General features: G+C 40.2%; 1 protein-coding gene across 2 annotated transcripts; it reads right to left on the reverse strand.

Annotated features, from left to right (window-relative positions):
- Positions 1–907: 907 nt before the first annotated feature.
- On the reverse strand, positions 908–4923 carry pjvk (pejvakin). 2 transcript variants are annotated; one of them, XM_076094253.1, is made up of 6 exons: positions 4713–4923; positions 3572–3767; positions 3147–3288; positions 2356–2473; positions 1377–1439; positions 908–1209 (listed from the first exon to the last, which is right to left on the reverse strand). In XM_076094253.1, exons 1-6 carry the CDS (start codon positions 4921–4923, stop codon positions 908–910), a joined length of 1032 nt encoding a protein of 343 aa, XP_075950368.1. The 2 variants fall into 2 exon arrangements, with proteins under 2 accessions (XP_075950368.1, XP_075950369.1); XM_076094254.1 differs by lacking the exon at positions 1377–1439.
- Between the last annotated feature and the right edge of the window lie 9946 nt (positions 4924–14869).

Raw genomic sequence — 14869 nt, forward strand, 5'->3', positions numbered from 1 at the left:
ATACAATATTTGCTTTTGAGATGCTTCTCAAATTCACTGTAAGAAATAACTATTATATTCCTAATATTATGGTTCATATAGGCTCCTCTGGTGAAGTATTATCATATTGTAGGACTAGATCTACTAGATCTTTTACCAAATTACCTTCACATGTAACCGACAAATGTTTAGAATATTAAACAAAATATTTGACATATTTTTAGAAGGGGAAGCAACTAAAAAGGTACAAATTTTCCACTGTCAGTAATGTCAAATATTTTCTGCATTTGAGGCAAACCTGCTTGTTTATTAAACTTAAACATTAAATTATTATATTTTTTAAAAGCAACTTCAGTAAAACAAAGCAACAATTCCAAAGGTATATTATTGACTTAAAGTGAAACTATGTGAATTTTGAAGTAAAAAATGACACAACCTTTATTTTATAAATAAAAACCCACAAGGTTCTGTCAAGGTGAATGCAAGTGGAAAGAGCTATTAGTTCTGATAGGCTATATACACACACACTGGACACGGTGAAAGCAAAATAAATGACACACTTGGAACATAACAAAAGCAGGCCGATGCTGGCCATCACACGATCCCTTCCATTAATTTACACCCAATACCCCCGCTGAATAATTCAGCAGCTGGCAGCTACAGTACGCACACAGCACAAGGGTAGAAATGGGTCCATGCCAAAGGTACACTGAAAGCGATACTGCACCTCTTATACCGCAAAGTGAGAGATAATACAAGTTTATATTTATACATATTTTACTGAAAACGTTGGCGGCTCAAGGTGTTACAAAGTCCAGTCCAAGTGCAGTTATCATGACTTTTATTTGAAAGATTACAAGAACAAACATCTCAAAAACAGTTACACTTATTTTGCATCACCAGAACATGAACAAAGCCCTTTTCTTTTTCACCTCAGCGTTTTGTGCCAGAGGTCGAAACAGGGCACAACATGCAGCCGGACGTATTTCTGGCCCCTGGTTGTGCACTCCAGACAGCCGTAAACAGTTTCCCGCCTCTGGTTGCCCATGCCGCAGAGCGCGCAGGGCCCCTTGGGGATGTTGTGTTTGAGGAGGTTGACCCGTGTGTGGGAGCTTTCTCTCAGGTAGGTAGTGGACACGTCCGTCATGCTGGCGGCCTTCTCGTAGTAGTCGGTAACCATGTCGTCCATGTATGTGTCGGACTGGGTGAGCTCCTCAAACGTTTGGTTTTCTGCTCAGTGGTTGGATAAAGCAAAAAGGCAAACATGTAGTGAAAGTAATGGTGTTTTTATTATGCAGTCAAGGTGATTACGGTACCTGCTCTGAAAGGGTTTCCATAGATGATTCCAGACAGGAACCGACGCAGTCGACCCATGGAGAAGTGACCGATGAAACCACCGAGCTGCTCCCTGATCTGCTCCCGCTCAAATCCACCTTGAGACTCCGGAGCTACACAGATATCTGACACAGAGGAAGAAGATGTAGTTCAGAGATCATGCCAACGTTAGAGCATTTCTTTTGTGCTGTGAATCTAAAATGTTGGCAGCAATGAAGGTGTATTTTCATTCAAGGGGGAAATTAAGCCGCAATTAATCATTTGGTATAATGTGGTTAACACAAGATGAAGAGATTTTAATGTTTTGTTCTGCAGCATTAAATACGTCAGTTAATCTTAATTAGCTCAAAATGTAACCTGCTCGCTTTGCATGTGAGAGTTAACGCCCACGTTTCTGCAGAGCAACATACTCTCTATTATCTAAGAGAACACCGTGGCAGCAAGAAGTATTGTTTGCATTGTCCTCAACAACATGTTTCCATCAAGTCTCCTCAAACAAGATCAGAGCTTTCAACCACAAAGGGACTCGAATCTTCAATGTTCTGATCCAGAGTCAGACACATTGTCCATTAGGGGACGTGCTCATATTAAATAGAAACTTTAGAAAACTAATCTCAGGTGCCACAATCATAAGACATAATGACACCATAACTCTTCATGGTTAAAGGTTTAGAAATTGTTATAGTAAGATAAGAATGTGTGGCATGAAGAGTGCTGAGGAGCCTCGGGTGTTAAGCACAAATGAAGCATCCACAGCTCCTCATGTGTGACACAATTTCAACCATGAAGGGATTCAAGCCTTTCATTTCTCCTTGTCCTTTAAGTGCTCTGTTGACTTTCATCTCAGCTCTGTTAGCAGTGGATTAAAAGTCGAAGTCAGCAAAACATTGGAAAGCTATATGTCACCCAAAGGTGCATTTTCTAGTTCCAGCACTTTAAGCTTTATTTTGTATGTTTTGTGTTTTGCAACAGAAGATCATTGAAATGCAGCATGCATTATGTGGATGTTGGAGCAGGTTAAGGATGAATCCGCCTTCCTACCAAGTCGCCCGTCCAGTCGAACAAACAGCTGGCAGATGCTGAAGGCGATGGTGGTGTGGGCCGGGATGACGATGGCCTTGTCTCGACCTTTGGGATTCCTGCCGTCGTCGATCTGAAACTGCAGCACAACAGAGAGCTGAGTGACACACCTGCTCATCAGGTGACTGTCGGCGAGAGAGAGCGGAGAAAAAGTGGGTCCAGTTGGGAGAAGAATCTGTATTTTGGGGCACATTTTGGGGAGGCACTCTATCTGAAAATCTAGATTATTTTTGTATTTATATATATATTTGAGATGTTTTAGTATTTTTCATTTAAAGTAAGACAATGTAACTTTTGCTGAACGGTGGCAAACAGTAACACAGAGCATCACAAAGTCAGCAAACTGTCAGCTACACTTATATCTTAGTTTGCAAATGTTAATAACTCCAAAGAAGTTATGAAATGAACCACTGACGTGTAAGAGCTGGATTGAGGTGACTTCGAGAAACGCAAAACTATTAGTGGCCATTTTATTAATTTTTACCTAACTTTCTTGAAACTTGAACTTTAAATTTGCCTTTTTAATACAGTAAAGCCATCAGTTTCATAATAAAGAAAGCTTTTAAACTGGTGCCATCTTTAAATAGAGGATGCGTATTAAAAGTATTACATATTCACCATTGGTACCTGGTTTTAAATCAGTAAATCTGAAACATCTTGGTATGAATTATTGTCTCCAATTAGATTTGTATTCAGCACAAGTTGCATCCCAAAAGTGAGCTGAATGTAACACTGTATTAGTGTATGTTTACCCTCATGGTGGTCCCTCTCATCCCGGCGTGGACGGTCAGAGAGCACTGGCGTGTGGTGCGGATGCTCTCCACAACCACACAGAGAATGGTCCGACCGCTCTCCTTAGACTGACGAACCAGGCAGTGGTCCAGGTCCACTTTCCTAAAAGACAGAAAAAGGAAATTTGTCATGTGGTCGTGCATTCTTGTTGCTAAAAAACAATATTTCTAACATAATAAATCTCAAACAACACTGTTTATTTTCCCGCATTGTCTTCCTGTATGTAGACCCTGTCCTGTATGTATGCCAGTGTAGAATAACATGATCATTTATTCATCCCTACAAGGAAACACGTCTTCTCACATTCCCTCTGTCACAAGGAGGTCAAAGGTCGTGTATCAACTTATAGCCATTGTCAGAATCTAGACATCTAAACACCTGTCACCTGGAGTTGAGCTCTCGCAGTAAGGTGGGAACTTCCAGCTCGTGTTTGGTCACAATGCCGAAAGAGGCTTTGACGGCTACAGAGTCTGACCCGCTGATGTTGAACCCCACGTCGTTGAGGAGGTGGTTTCCTAAACGGCCGTTGAGGGCGACGTCAGATTTGTCCTCGTAGTTGAGGAGCTGATAAGAAGACACTCCTGTTTCACAATAAAAAAAGGAAGTTGTGTTTTCTGCATGTTTATTCTTCTATCCCACTATAATTTAAAAGGAAAATATTGTACATTTTACCTCACAACAATATTTTGACAGCTAATTTCCTATTAAAAACATGAGGAGCTTATAGATAGAGAAGTAGTTACAATGTGGTCCAGCCACAGCAGTAAAACGCTGCTTACACATTAATACATCGGGGCTATTCAATGATATAATATAAATATAGTTTTGTTTTTTAAAGTACATTTTTGTGACAATACTTGAATACTTTTACATTTTACAAACATTTCCAGTACATAACTTTAACTTGTACTTTTACTAAAATACTTCTTTCACCGGTGGAAATATTACACAATTTTCTCTCACTATTAATTATAGGAGGTTGAAATGTGAATACAAACCCCATGGCTTTGCAAGAAAGCTAACAAGCTAATGGGCTAGCTGTGGACTATATGACTGATTGAGTTTATGGTCGGGTTTATGCACGATGATTTTACAGTGTCTACAATGAATTTGTCCTTAAAAATGTGGGATACTGAGTTCTATTATACCTCTGAAACCTCACTAACCCTCTCAAAAACGCATGCTGTGCTGCTCGACATTGTTCAGACCCAAATAACTTTATTTTAAATTCTAGTGGGGATCCCAACATTTCCAAAGATACCAAATATCTCAGATTAAATATTTAGGAAATGTCTATAAAATGATGCAGAAGACATCTGGAATATTTCCAATTGATTGGATTTCACTTTAAAATCATACATCTTCAATGTGGAGCTGGAACAAGCTGAAACATTAAATATGATACTTTATTTCATCCTTGAAGCTCCTTAAAGAGAACACAATTGGGACATTTTAATGTAACAAAATCAACATTTCACAATAAATACTCAACAGTTGATCCTCATAATTCTGTTTCATCGGTGTACCTGCTGTGATCTCTTTCTCCCCTACCAGGACGTCCTTCAGTGAGAAGGGGGTCGAGGCGTACTTGTTCTTCTTCCAGAAATGCCTCTTCCTCTTCCTGGTGACCAGGCTGAGGGGCTGGTAGCGGTCGGCCTCGCTCAGGCTCGGGACGGGGATCAACCTCCCGGTGTCCCCAACCTGCTTCACAAAGTTCTTAGTGGCTGCAGCGAACATGTCGAGTGATGCATGAGTATCTAACCAGGTAAAAAAACAGAATTATATTGTTCCACTAAGTCACACACACTGCTGGGTCCATGTCTGGTGAGCTCAGAGCTGCTTATCTCAACGGGGAAGCCAATTCGAGAGTGTTCTTTCAGACTCGTGAAATGTTAAATAATGCAGGCATAGTGTGTAAGGGAATACGGGACAAGATGTGTGTTAACGTGATAGGTCATTGTAGGCCTGCAGCTTCCTGTCACATGACAAATGAGGAGGGAAAAAACTAATAATTGGAAAATGTTTCACTTTTTACCAGCACATTATCTCAAACTGTTGACCTGCCAAAACTTATTGTTTTCACTTCTTTTCACAGATCAAAATGAATTCACTTAAAACAGCCTAAAAAATTATTTTTGTTCAGTTTGGATAATGTCCTGGTCTGTGTGTGTGTGTGTGTGTGTGTGTGTGTGTGATCATGGGCTGATCTCTGCTGTGGTTGCACTGCTGTCTAGTCTGTACCTCCAGAAATAGCCTGTATGTTTTTAGGTTTTAAATGCCACATGTAAGAAGCTTTCTTTCACCACAAGAGCTGTGGTCGGTATTAGTTTTCTATGCATTGCGCTCCCTGTAATTCTTCTCACGTCTTGGCCAAGAGAGGTCTTGTAGTTTCTTGGAAGCTATAAAAGAAATCATCACACTGCAATTTACATTTAGGCGTGCTGCCAGGAATTTCAGGTTTGAATCTCTTCAGTTTCCCAAAGTGGATTATCAGTAAGTACCTACAGCTTTCACCTGGAATCACCTGCAGACTTTCTAATGGGGAAAAGCAGCGAGTGCGGGTGATAAATAGCATCTTTACAAGTTCTAATTGTTTTTATAAGATGAGTTCAGTGCAATACCTTTCAACATTTGTGGAGTTTTTACAGATCGATGCAGAGATGGTTGATGTTGAATCACTCACTTGTTTTGCAGTGTGGTGACTGATAATTAGAAGAGTTGAACCAGTTGCAAAGAGTACAGCTTGTAGACCAGCTTGATGACTCTTTAAAATAGTCTACACTGTTTCAAGGGCTGACACTTAATGGACAAATGGATATTTCCTTCATCACACTGCATAAAAAACTATGAACGTAAGGAAGCTGAGGTCTCATTTGATGGAGGAACTGTCTTCCCATCTGCTTCAGTTTCTGTCCCCCGTGGCTCTCTGACTCTTTAATGGGAAATCAGTCTGCTCTCAACTCAAGCACTTCCTGACCCAAGTTGTTGCAGCAAGTGAAATGCACCTCATCCACTGACAAAAATGTGACTTTTGGAAGGCTTTTGATAACTCTAAATCTCTTGTTAAGAACACAGTATTTTGTATTACCAGTGGAGACGACAGCAAAGAAGACATGATGTTTGTTTTGTTCCCTACCTCCGGGACATCACCTCAGGGGCCGATGGTCTGCTTGACGCACCGACTTGGCAGAGCTTTGCACTGGAAAACACATCAGATGAATGTAACATGCACATTGTAAACCGCTCAAGCTGGACTGCACAGCTTTTGGTCGACAAGAATTTCAGGGAGATGGCAAAATAAACGTTTATTTTTGTCTGAAGGTTGCTTTATTTGCAACAAATTATTTCAGGTACGATACAGTACAAATACCAAACAATCATACATTTTGGTGTTCCTTCAGCTTTGGTTCTGTGCTATAATATGTAAACAAAAATCTCCTTTATACTTCACGTTATACTGTAATTATTTTCTCTGACAGGTTGAATTGTTTAGGTTTACAAATCTTCATCAACAACCATATTCTCGGGATTAAACCTGCAGTAGTTTATTATTTGGCCACTAGGGTGCAGCGCAACAAGCTGCAAACACAATACCGACATATTATCAATTTATAAAGTTGGTGCCTAACATGTTAGCAAGCAATTATCATTTATTTGGGGTCATGTTTTGGAGAATCTTAGTCTAATATTCTCTCTTCTCTTAGCTCTGTTTTGGTCCCCACCAACTCCTGAGTGAAATATCTGGCCACATGTAGCAGCTAGATGAAGTGTCACTTTCTTAGCTGGACACTAACTTTGTCTGTTTGACATTTGGTGCTGGGCAGGGAGGGCATCCATCCATTACATCATATGAGTTGCTGATATCAAAATTTCAATGACCAAAACATGAAACCTTTGGTGGTTTATGTCGAGCAGACTTTTTTCTTGAACCCCAAAGCAGTCAAAGGTTGTGCAGCAAACTGTAAATGTGTATTTTGCATTTCTACTCGTCCTGAATTGAAACGATTAACTTAAGCTTTCAAAAGTATTTTTTTCAACATCATCATCTTCTTTCATCATGGACAAATTTCACTCAGCCTTTAATTAGCTGCATCTTTCAAGGCGACTTGTAAGAGCCCGAGGAGGAGGTTGGCGTTGAAATAAAGCAAGAAAAGATGATGAGAGAGGAGGAGGAGAGTCAGAGAAGGAGGGAGGAGGCGAGGGGGGTAAAGAGGGAGCCTGTTTCAGTTTGCAGTAATCGCTCATCCAGGAGCTTGTTCCACTCAGGGATATTTGGATTTTTCAGTCTGGATGCTGTAGCTCGGGGTTGGACTCTCTCTCTCTCTCTCTCTGACCTCCTTGTCTGTGTAGCAGCGACTGTGTGAGAGCACGCTGCATGTCTGGTGTGCAGACATGGGCCCCTCGTTACGCTCTGGGATTACCGTCAGCCTGCTCATCACCTTGGCTCAGGTGATCGCCGTGACCTGCCAAGAAGATGCCATGAAAGGTGAGTGACAGCCGCCCAGATGGGACAGCTCCTCCTGTCTTCTGATTGGTTTACTTTATTGATACTTGATATGTTGCAGTTGCTGACAGGTTCATGCAGAAATGGACATCTGTCCCCTGATAATATATACATTTTATGTTTATAAAATCACTCTGGATACATTTCTTCTGGCCTAACTCACCTACACGTTCAATGCTACAAATGCTGAATATATAATGTTTCCTCAATGTTTCCTCCTGATTTGCTGTCCTCCAATGATTCATGATTGTGCAACCAAGCCCTGTGAAAACATTTACCTCTGTATTTTCTTTATGAATGTGACAGTTGTGTTTGTCTTTCCCATTATGCTCTTGTTTTATGAGGAAGTGGTTTGGGAGGTTTCCCATTTCGTGCATATTTTTGTGTTTTACTTTCTAAGTTAAACTGGGCTGCTCTGCCTCCCAGCAACAGGACCACATTGTGGTTTAGGAACTAAAGGTTAGAATCACACCCACAACCCAGAAAGGCTTAATTAGAAGTGATGACTAAGACAGAAACATATCTTGTGAAAGCTGCAAAGCTTTCAGGAATTCATGAGAGATGGAGCAAATGATAATGAGCTCTGATCTCTTGGAAGAAAAGTGACAGTAAAGCCTGATATTCAGGCTAAATCGACTTCAAGTTGCCAAGAAAAAAATCTCCAAATCAAGATCTGAAAGATGGACACCAAAATAGTCTAAAATAAAATGTCCCAGTGAATGTGATCCTGGGTCAAAAATATCTCCCCCCCCTACAGGCTGCAGTACTATTTCTGTGCAAGGTTGAGGCTGAATGATGGGGTTTTGAGTGCCACGGCTATAATGATGTGGCCTTGCAGATGGGATGGACAAAAGCAGGCCACTAATTTTGGTCAGACTTCATGCCAAAGGCAGACAAGACACACCCAGAGAGAAAGGATGCTGGATATGAAATATGCCTCACTCGCTTCCATCCAAGTTCACCTCCACTGAAGCTGAAAGAGGAGAAAGAAAGACTTTACTTTTAGATGTTTATTTTTACAGGTCATGATGTGCAGACGCTGGTTCTGTCCGTCTCAGGCCAAAACCAGAGGAAAAGGTTATTTCTAGCAATAAAAAAGGTGAAACATCAGTGAAAACAAAATATGACAAACACTACTGTGTTCTAAAACTGTAACAAGAAGAAGAAGAAGGTTTTTATTCTTTATTGGAGTTGAAGGTTTGCATTGCTTGTTTCTTTTTACCTCAAAGATAATTTGAACTCTTCCAGTCTCCATGGTCTCCTTATGGTCTTCATGCTAAGCTAACCAGCTGTTGTCTTCATATTTACCGTACAGACATGACAACTGTTTCCTGGAACTATTCCTTTATTATCAATATATTACCTATATTGTATTAAAAAATGTGTCTTTAAGGGCTTGTTACCTTTTAAAATGAAGCTATTGTATTAGCACATATCACCTGTCATTTGTTGGTTGTAACCAGCTCAACAGAGTGGTTAATCAAACCATACTGTACATACATTAAGCAACAAGGAAAGAATGAAAAATAAGCAAAACATGTGTTGCAGAAATATTAGTTTTCTACTTGTTGCTCCAGTGAATCATCTCCAAACCACCAGTTTAAGAGCCAATAAGCAACATGATGAGGATTGGAATTAAAACTGTTTCAACTTCAGTAGTATATACATCTATATACAAGAACTCAGAAATTAAGTGCAGCTCGAGTGTCATTTTAAGCTGAATTCAGATGTTTGTTTGGTTTCTCAGCTGTTGTTGTTGTGAATAAGTTGAAGTCTGAGATTTATGACACTGGCAGTCAGTTTGCAAAGACGTCGACTGGCCATTTAACATTTTAGTGTGCTCTTCTTGGCTTAGTGGATGTGAATTGTTTGAGACTTTAAATGGGAGCAACCGACATCAGAAGGCTTGAGTTTATTTGGATCTCTCTCCACACATTTTATACTGGTTTTAAGGCTGATTTTAAGACTCAATACTGGATTTAATGTTGATTTTAACTAGTGTGTGACTTTCTTAGTTACCTGGCTGCAAAACAATTAAGATAAAGATGATGGAAATGACATATTAATCATCTTGTGGACTGATTTGAGGAGTCCTAATCCCCAGCTTGGGAACCACTGGCCTAAGGTGCAGTTTACGTGGGTTGAATATTGTTTAATAATAAACCTGAGTTCAGGAGGTTTTGGCGTCTGCCAACCACAATGTCAGAAAGCTGCACGGACAGTTTCCACTTTGAAAGAAGCCTACAGTTAGTCATGATAATTGGTCTCATGCTGTATATCCGACCCATAAACACATTTAAATGCCTAAAAAGTATAGTTTTGATCATAGGAGTCTGCAGGTTTGAACCTTTCAGAACTTTCTGCAAAACGTCAGCATAAAGAATACAGCTTTTTTTGCAAAGCTCGATGAAATAAATGCCTTTTCTTTCAATTCATCAATATTTTAGAAAACTAAAACATCTAATGAGACCTCTGTGGCCTGAACAACCTGCTGAATAAACCTCCAGCTCATTGATTTATTTAGTTGCAGTCTTGTCATGCTGCAGCCTCCTCCTCAGGGTGTAGCAGGTTTCATAGCAGGAGTTCTCCGGGTGTGGCACCTCTGTGCTCTCCCAAAAAAAGACAAAACCACAAGTTCTACCCAAGCCAAACGTATAATACTGCCATGGTGGTTTCCTCTGAAATAACTCCTGCTTTTGAAAAGCAGCCTCCCTCGCGGGGAGAGGCTCCACCACATAATTAGTACTTAGGACTTCACTAAACTGCCTGGATTAAAATACGCTCTCAGCGCTCGCAGCAGGTGGCCATATTTGCTTTTTTTCGCTTCTTCTTTTTCCAGATTTGCACTTTTTCCTGATACTTTTCTTTATTTTTTTAAAGACTGGTGGACAAAAGGGTTCAGGACTTTGACCTTTGACCTGCAAGGGTAATAAAAATACACTCCGAAAAATCATTAAATTTTCTTTTAATTGTTTTAGTGCTGCAACTAACAATTATTTTAATTCTAAATAATTTTCTTCATCAAGAGATTAGTTGTTTGGTCGATAAAACTAATTTACTTGTTGCAGCTCTACTTGTCCCGAAGAAAAAACATCACAATAAGGAATCTTGATTCCCCTTCTGAATATTTTACCACGTGTTTGAAACATTATGTTGATAAAGTGTCAGTAGATTTAAACAAGTTGAGAAAAACAGAGAGAATATTTTTTTTCTTTTACATCACAGGACTCCTGAGACACATTTGACTTCTTTACCTTGTGATGAGATGACATGTAGATAGATTTTATGAACCATAATGTGCAACCATGAAGACTATAGGTTTCATCTTGTTTCATATTCACAGTTAGAGACATTTGCTGGTTCAAATATGATTACATAATTGCATACAGACACATTTCTAGACACATTTACAGCCCGGAGCTGTCAAGTCCAACCACAGTCTAGTCACTCACTTCTTATGAATGCCTTGCTCAAGTGCAGCTCAGTGGCAATTTGCCTGAAAGTGTCTGTCATTGAATTCTTACATTAATACATAGTTTGGAACTACATTTTTGGTTTTCTGTCAGCTTTACCCCACTGGTGAATGTATCTAAAGACATCATCTACTTTTGGCAACAGCCAACATGTTATAAATATGCAAATAAAAAGCATGTCATATAATTTTGTCAGTGCATGTATATGCCGTTTAAAGTCTGGTTTTCAGACTGATGTGCATTACTGAAACGTTATGCAAGTTAAAAACTGGAGCATAAAGGGAAACTCCAACGATATAGTGGAGGGATCAGTCATGAATTATCTGTTGCTTTTTATTAATCTTTGTGGTAATATTGTTGTTTGTGGCGAGCATGGCAGATAGCTTTGGCTATAAATACTGTGGAATATGAGGCATTGGTTCATGCTATATATTTGATATTAACATTATATATATATAAGTTTGGTGACTTGTGAGAGACAGATGAAAAAGAAGAAGGTCAAATTAATGCAGCAATTCCAAAAAACAGCTGGATACTACACCTCCCATAATGCAACTCAGTAACGTTCTTTCATTATACCTTCCAACAGCTTTCAGACCTCATACTCCGTCAGTCTCCAGAGCCACAGACGATGTTATAAAACAGTTTTATGCACAGGCTGAGTGGAGCTCCTCATGACTATCAACTGACTCTGATGCATAGAATCTGTGGAATTTCCCTTTATGACTGGTGGGTCATAATTATGAGGCTTCATGTTAGTTTATTGGCTTTCAGTGAACTTTATGTGTTTTTCTCTGCCTGCAACATGAATGAATCAATACGTGCAACTGACTTTTATTGCATTGCTTAGTAATGGGTGCAGCCTACTGGCCAGAGGGGGGAAGTACAGGTAAAATAGCTTGTTACAGTATTTAGGTGTGTCCTTAAAGATTTGTATGTATAACTGTATGTTTTTAAATAAAACAATAGCATAAAATACTATATTTAGGTTGTGTTAGCCGTGTTGGTTGTACTGCTACCACATTCCTTAGTTTCCTATCAGTTAGTGTAACAAATGTGTTTACAGTTGTTTTTACAATTACTTGTTCTAGTAAAAGACAAGTATGGTGTTTTTATGTCGTCTTCATCACAAAGCTGCCACTGAGCTGCAGTGATGGAATAACAGTGCATCTTGCTAGTCGGATAAACTATCACTCCGTTTGTTATAAACTCTTAGTGGACGCACTGAAAGCTTTGAGCAGTGCTATTTATTGCTCTTTATTATTTGTCACTTTACTGTAAACTCTTTTGTCTCTGTCAGGCTCCTGCAGGAGTGATGACTCACTGTTTCTAGTGATCTGATTGGTCAGTGTTCAGGCTGTTGTGGGAACATTTAATCAGCAGCAGGTTCAGAGGAGAGGCTCTGGTAAACTTTAATTTACTTTGAGGTGTTGGTACTAAGTTAAGCCATGTGATATTGTTTCTTATTAGTCTGTTTTGGTTAGGAGGATGTTTTGTGTGCCAAATTGAGCCCAACTGCCGGTGGGGGTTTGGAGTGCAACATATCAGTTCAACCTGTGATCCAATAGTTCACCTTTAACAGACATTTAGACGCAAAGTAGAGTTTTTACTTAGAAGTAATGTTCTTCTGGTGGCGGAAATAATCAGAAATAATAAACTTTGTCTGTTGAGGTTAGAAATATCTGTTCTGCTTTCAGAGAGCTCTGCACAAGTTGTACTTCATGAGTTTAAACAGGAAGCAGATGGAAACAGTGGGTGTTATAATGAACAAAACTACAACACCAGTAGGCCTTTGTCATGTGGTCCATTGAAGCCAAGGTGACACTGGTCTTCTGTGGTCTGAGTGTTACTTCTGCTGCTTGCCTTCACCACAGACGCCACAAGTCGAGCTGAGGAAACCAGCTTTCCCCTTATTGTGTTTACAAGTTATTGTTTTTTAATTAAGCAATAACAGATCCACAGGAATCATGAATGGTTTAAACTTCTGGAGGATTCTGGTTTATCTCCACTGGAGCAGAAGTTTGGATCATTTCTGAGCTAAAAGAGACCAGCTATTATTTTAACTAGGCATTCCATAGATTCTAGTGAGAAAAGTGGATCTATGCATGTGTCAGAGATTGGGCAAATATTTAAAATAATTAGAGTGAAACGTTTTAATTGATGGACTAGGCTTGATGCAATAATTAGTGCACTATAGTCAACGAAAATTGCACACATTTATTTTGTTGTAGAACCCCGTGATGATGTTCACCATCACTGCCAACTGAAAGGGAATCACCCACGATACGGATATCTAGCTGCAGAGAGAGAGAGAGAGCTGAGAAAGAGCGACCTTGGGTTCTGATGTCTGTTGCTGTCCTTTTTCATAAAGATTCCTGTACAGAGGATGGCAAAGTCTACTCCAACAATCAGATATGGAACCCAGAGCCGTGTTGAGTCTGTGTTTGTGATATGAGGATGGTGGTTTGTGAGGACTTGGCGTGTGAGACCCCTCAGGGCGAGTGCTGCCCCGTGTGCTTGGCTGCAGCACAGCGGCCTGTCACTGACAGGAACTGATAACTGCGAATGCATCCTTGCTGTTTCCTTGCAGTGTTTGACTTTACTCAAGTCCAGCAGTCGGACAATCCTCCCATCTGTGTCAGGACTGCTGGTGCTCTTTGTCTTCCAGCCTGAAGGCTTTTTCTGCACACAACCTCTAAATTATTTCTTTTTAATTCTTAAATGTTGTGTTCGGAGTTTCCCTTTGACTCTACTGTCTGTTTGCAAAAGGAACACGTTTTTCTCAACCTACTTTTGTGCCTGCAATCTGAGCATGTATGTTGAGTATGTTGTCATTTGTTTTCATGCTTTTATTGCCAAGAGTTAGATGAGAAGATCAATACCACTCTAACTAGACATGAGCATGGTGTCACTCTTCTCGTAACTCTTGGCAAGAAAGCGAAAAAGCATAAAATGTTGAACTTGACTGTTGGATTTCAAGTCACAAGATCACCATGCATTTCTTGCACTGTCAAATTCAAAACCACTTCCAGACACCAATTTAATTTCTCTATGATTTCTGTTTCATAAGACACCTGCACAGAAAATGGAAAAGTCTACGCCCACAATGACATGTGGAACCCAGAGCCGTGTCGGATCTGTGTGTGTGATATGGGGACCGCCGTGTGTGAAGATGTGATTTGCGAGGACCTCGGCGACTGTCAGAAAACTGTAACCCCAGAGGGCGAGTGTTGCCCCGTGTGCTTGACTGCAGCTCCATCATCAGCTCCCAGTTCAGACCCCACAAAAGGTAAAGTTATTTATAATCCTGTCATATTATTGGATGTTTAGTATGTGCTTCTTTTAACACATCTGTCCTCTGTTCCAGCTGTAGATGAGAAGAAAGGGGAAAGCTGCACGGTCGATGGGGAGGTCTACCAGCACAACAACATCTGGAAACCAGAGCCTTGTAGTGTGTGTGTTTGTGACAACGGTGTCGCCATCTGCGACGAGGTGCATTGTGAACTGCTGTCAAACTGCGAGAAGGTGTCCACACCTGAGGGAGAGTGCTGCCCCGTGTGTGACAGCTTCGCCAGCGCCAGCAGGGCAATAGGTGAGACCAATCAGAATCAGCAACGGTTGCACATATAACGAATTTGACTTTCGATTTAGGTTAAGAACAGTGTATCTCTTCTCAGACAAAGTTGATGAGTAAAAATGTTTCTTT

The sequence above is a fragment of the Anarhichas minor genome, unplaced genomic scaffold (genome assembly GCF_050575085.1).
Source record: "Anarhichas minor isolate MPS153535 unplaced genomic scaffold, ASM5057508v1 ptg000018l, whole genome shotgun sequence".
Lineage (NCBI taxonomy): Eukaryota > Metazoa > Chordata > Actinopteri > Perciformes > Anarhichadidae > Anarhichas > Anarhichas minor.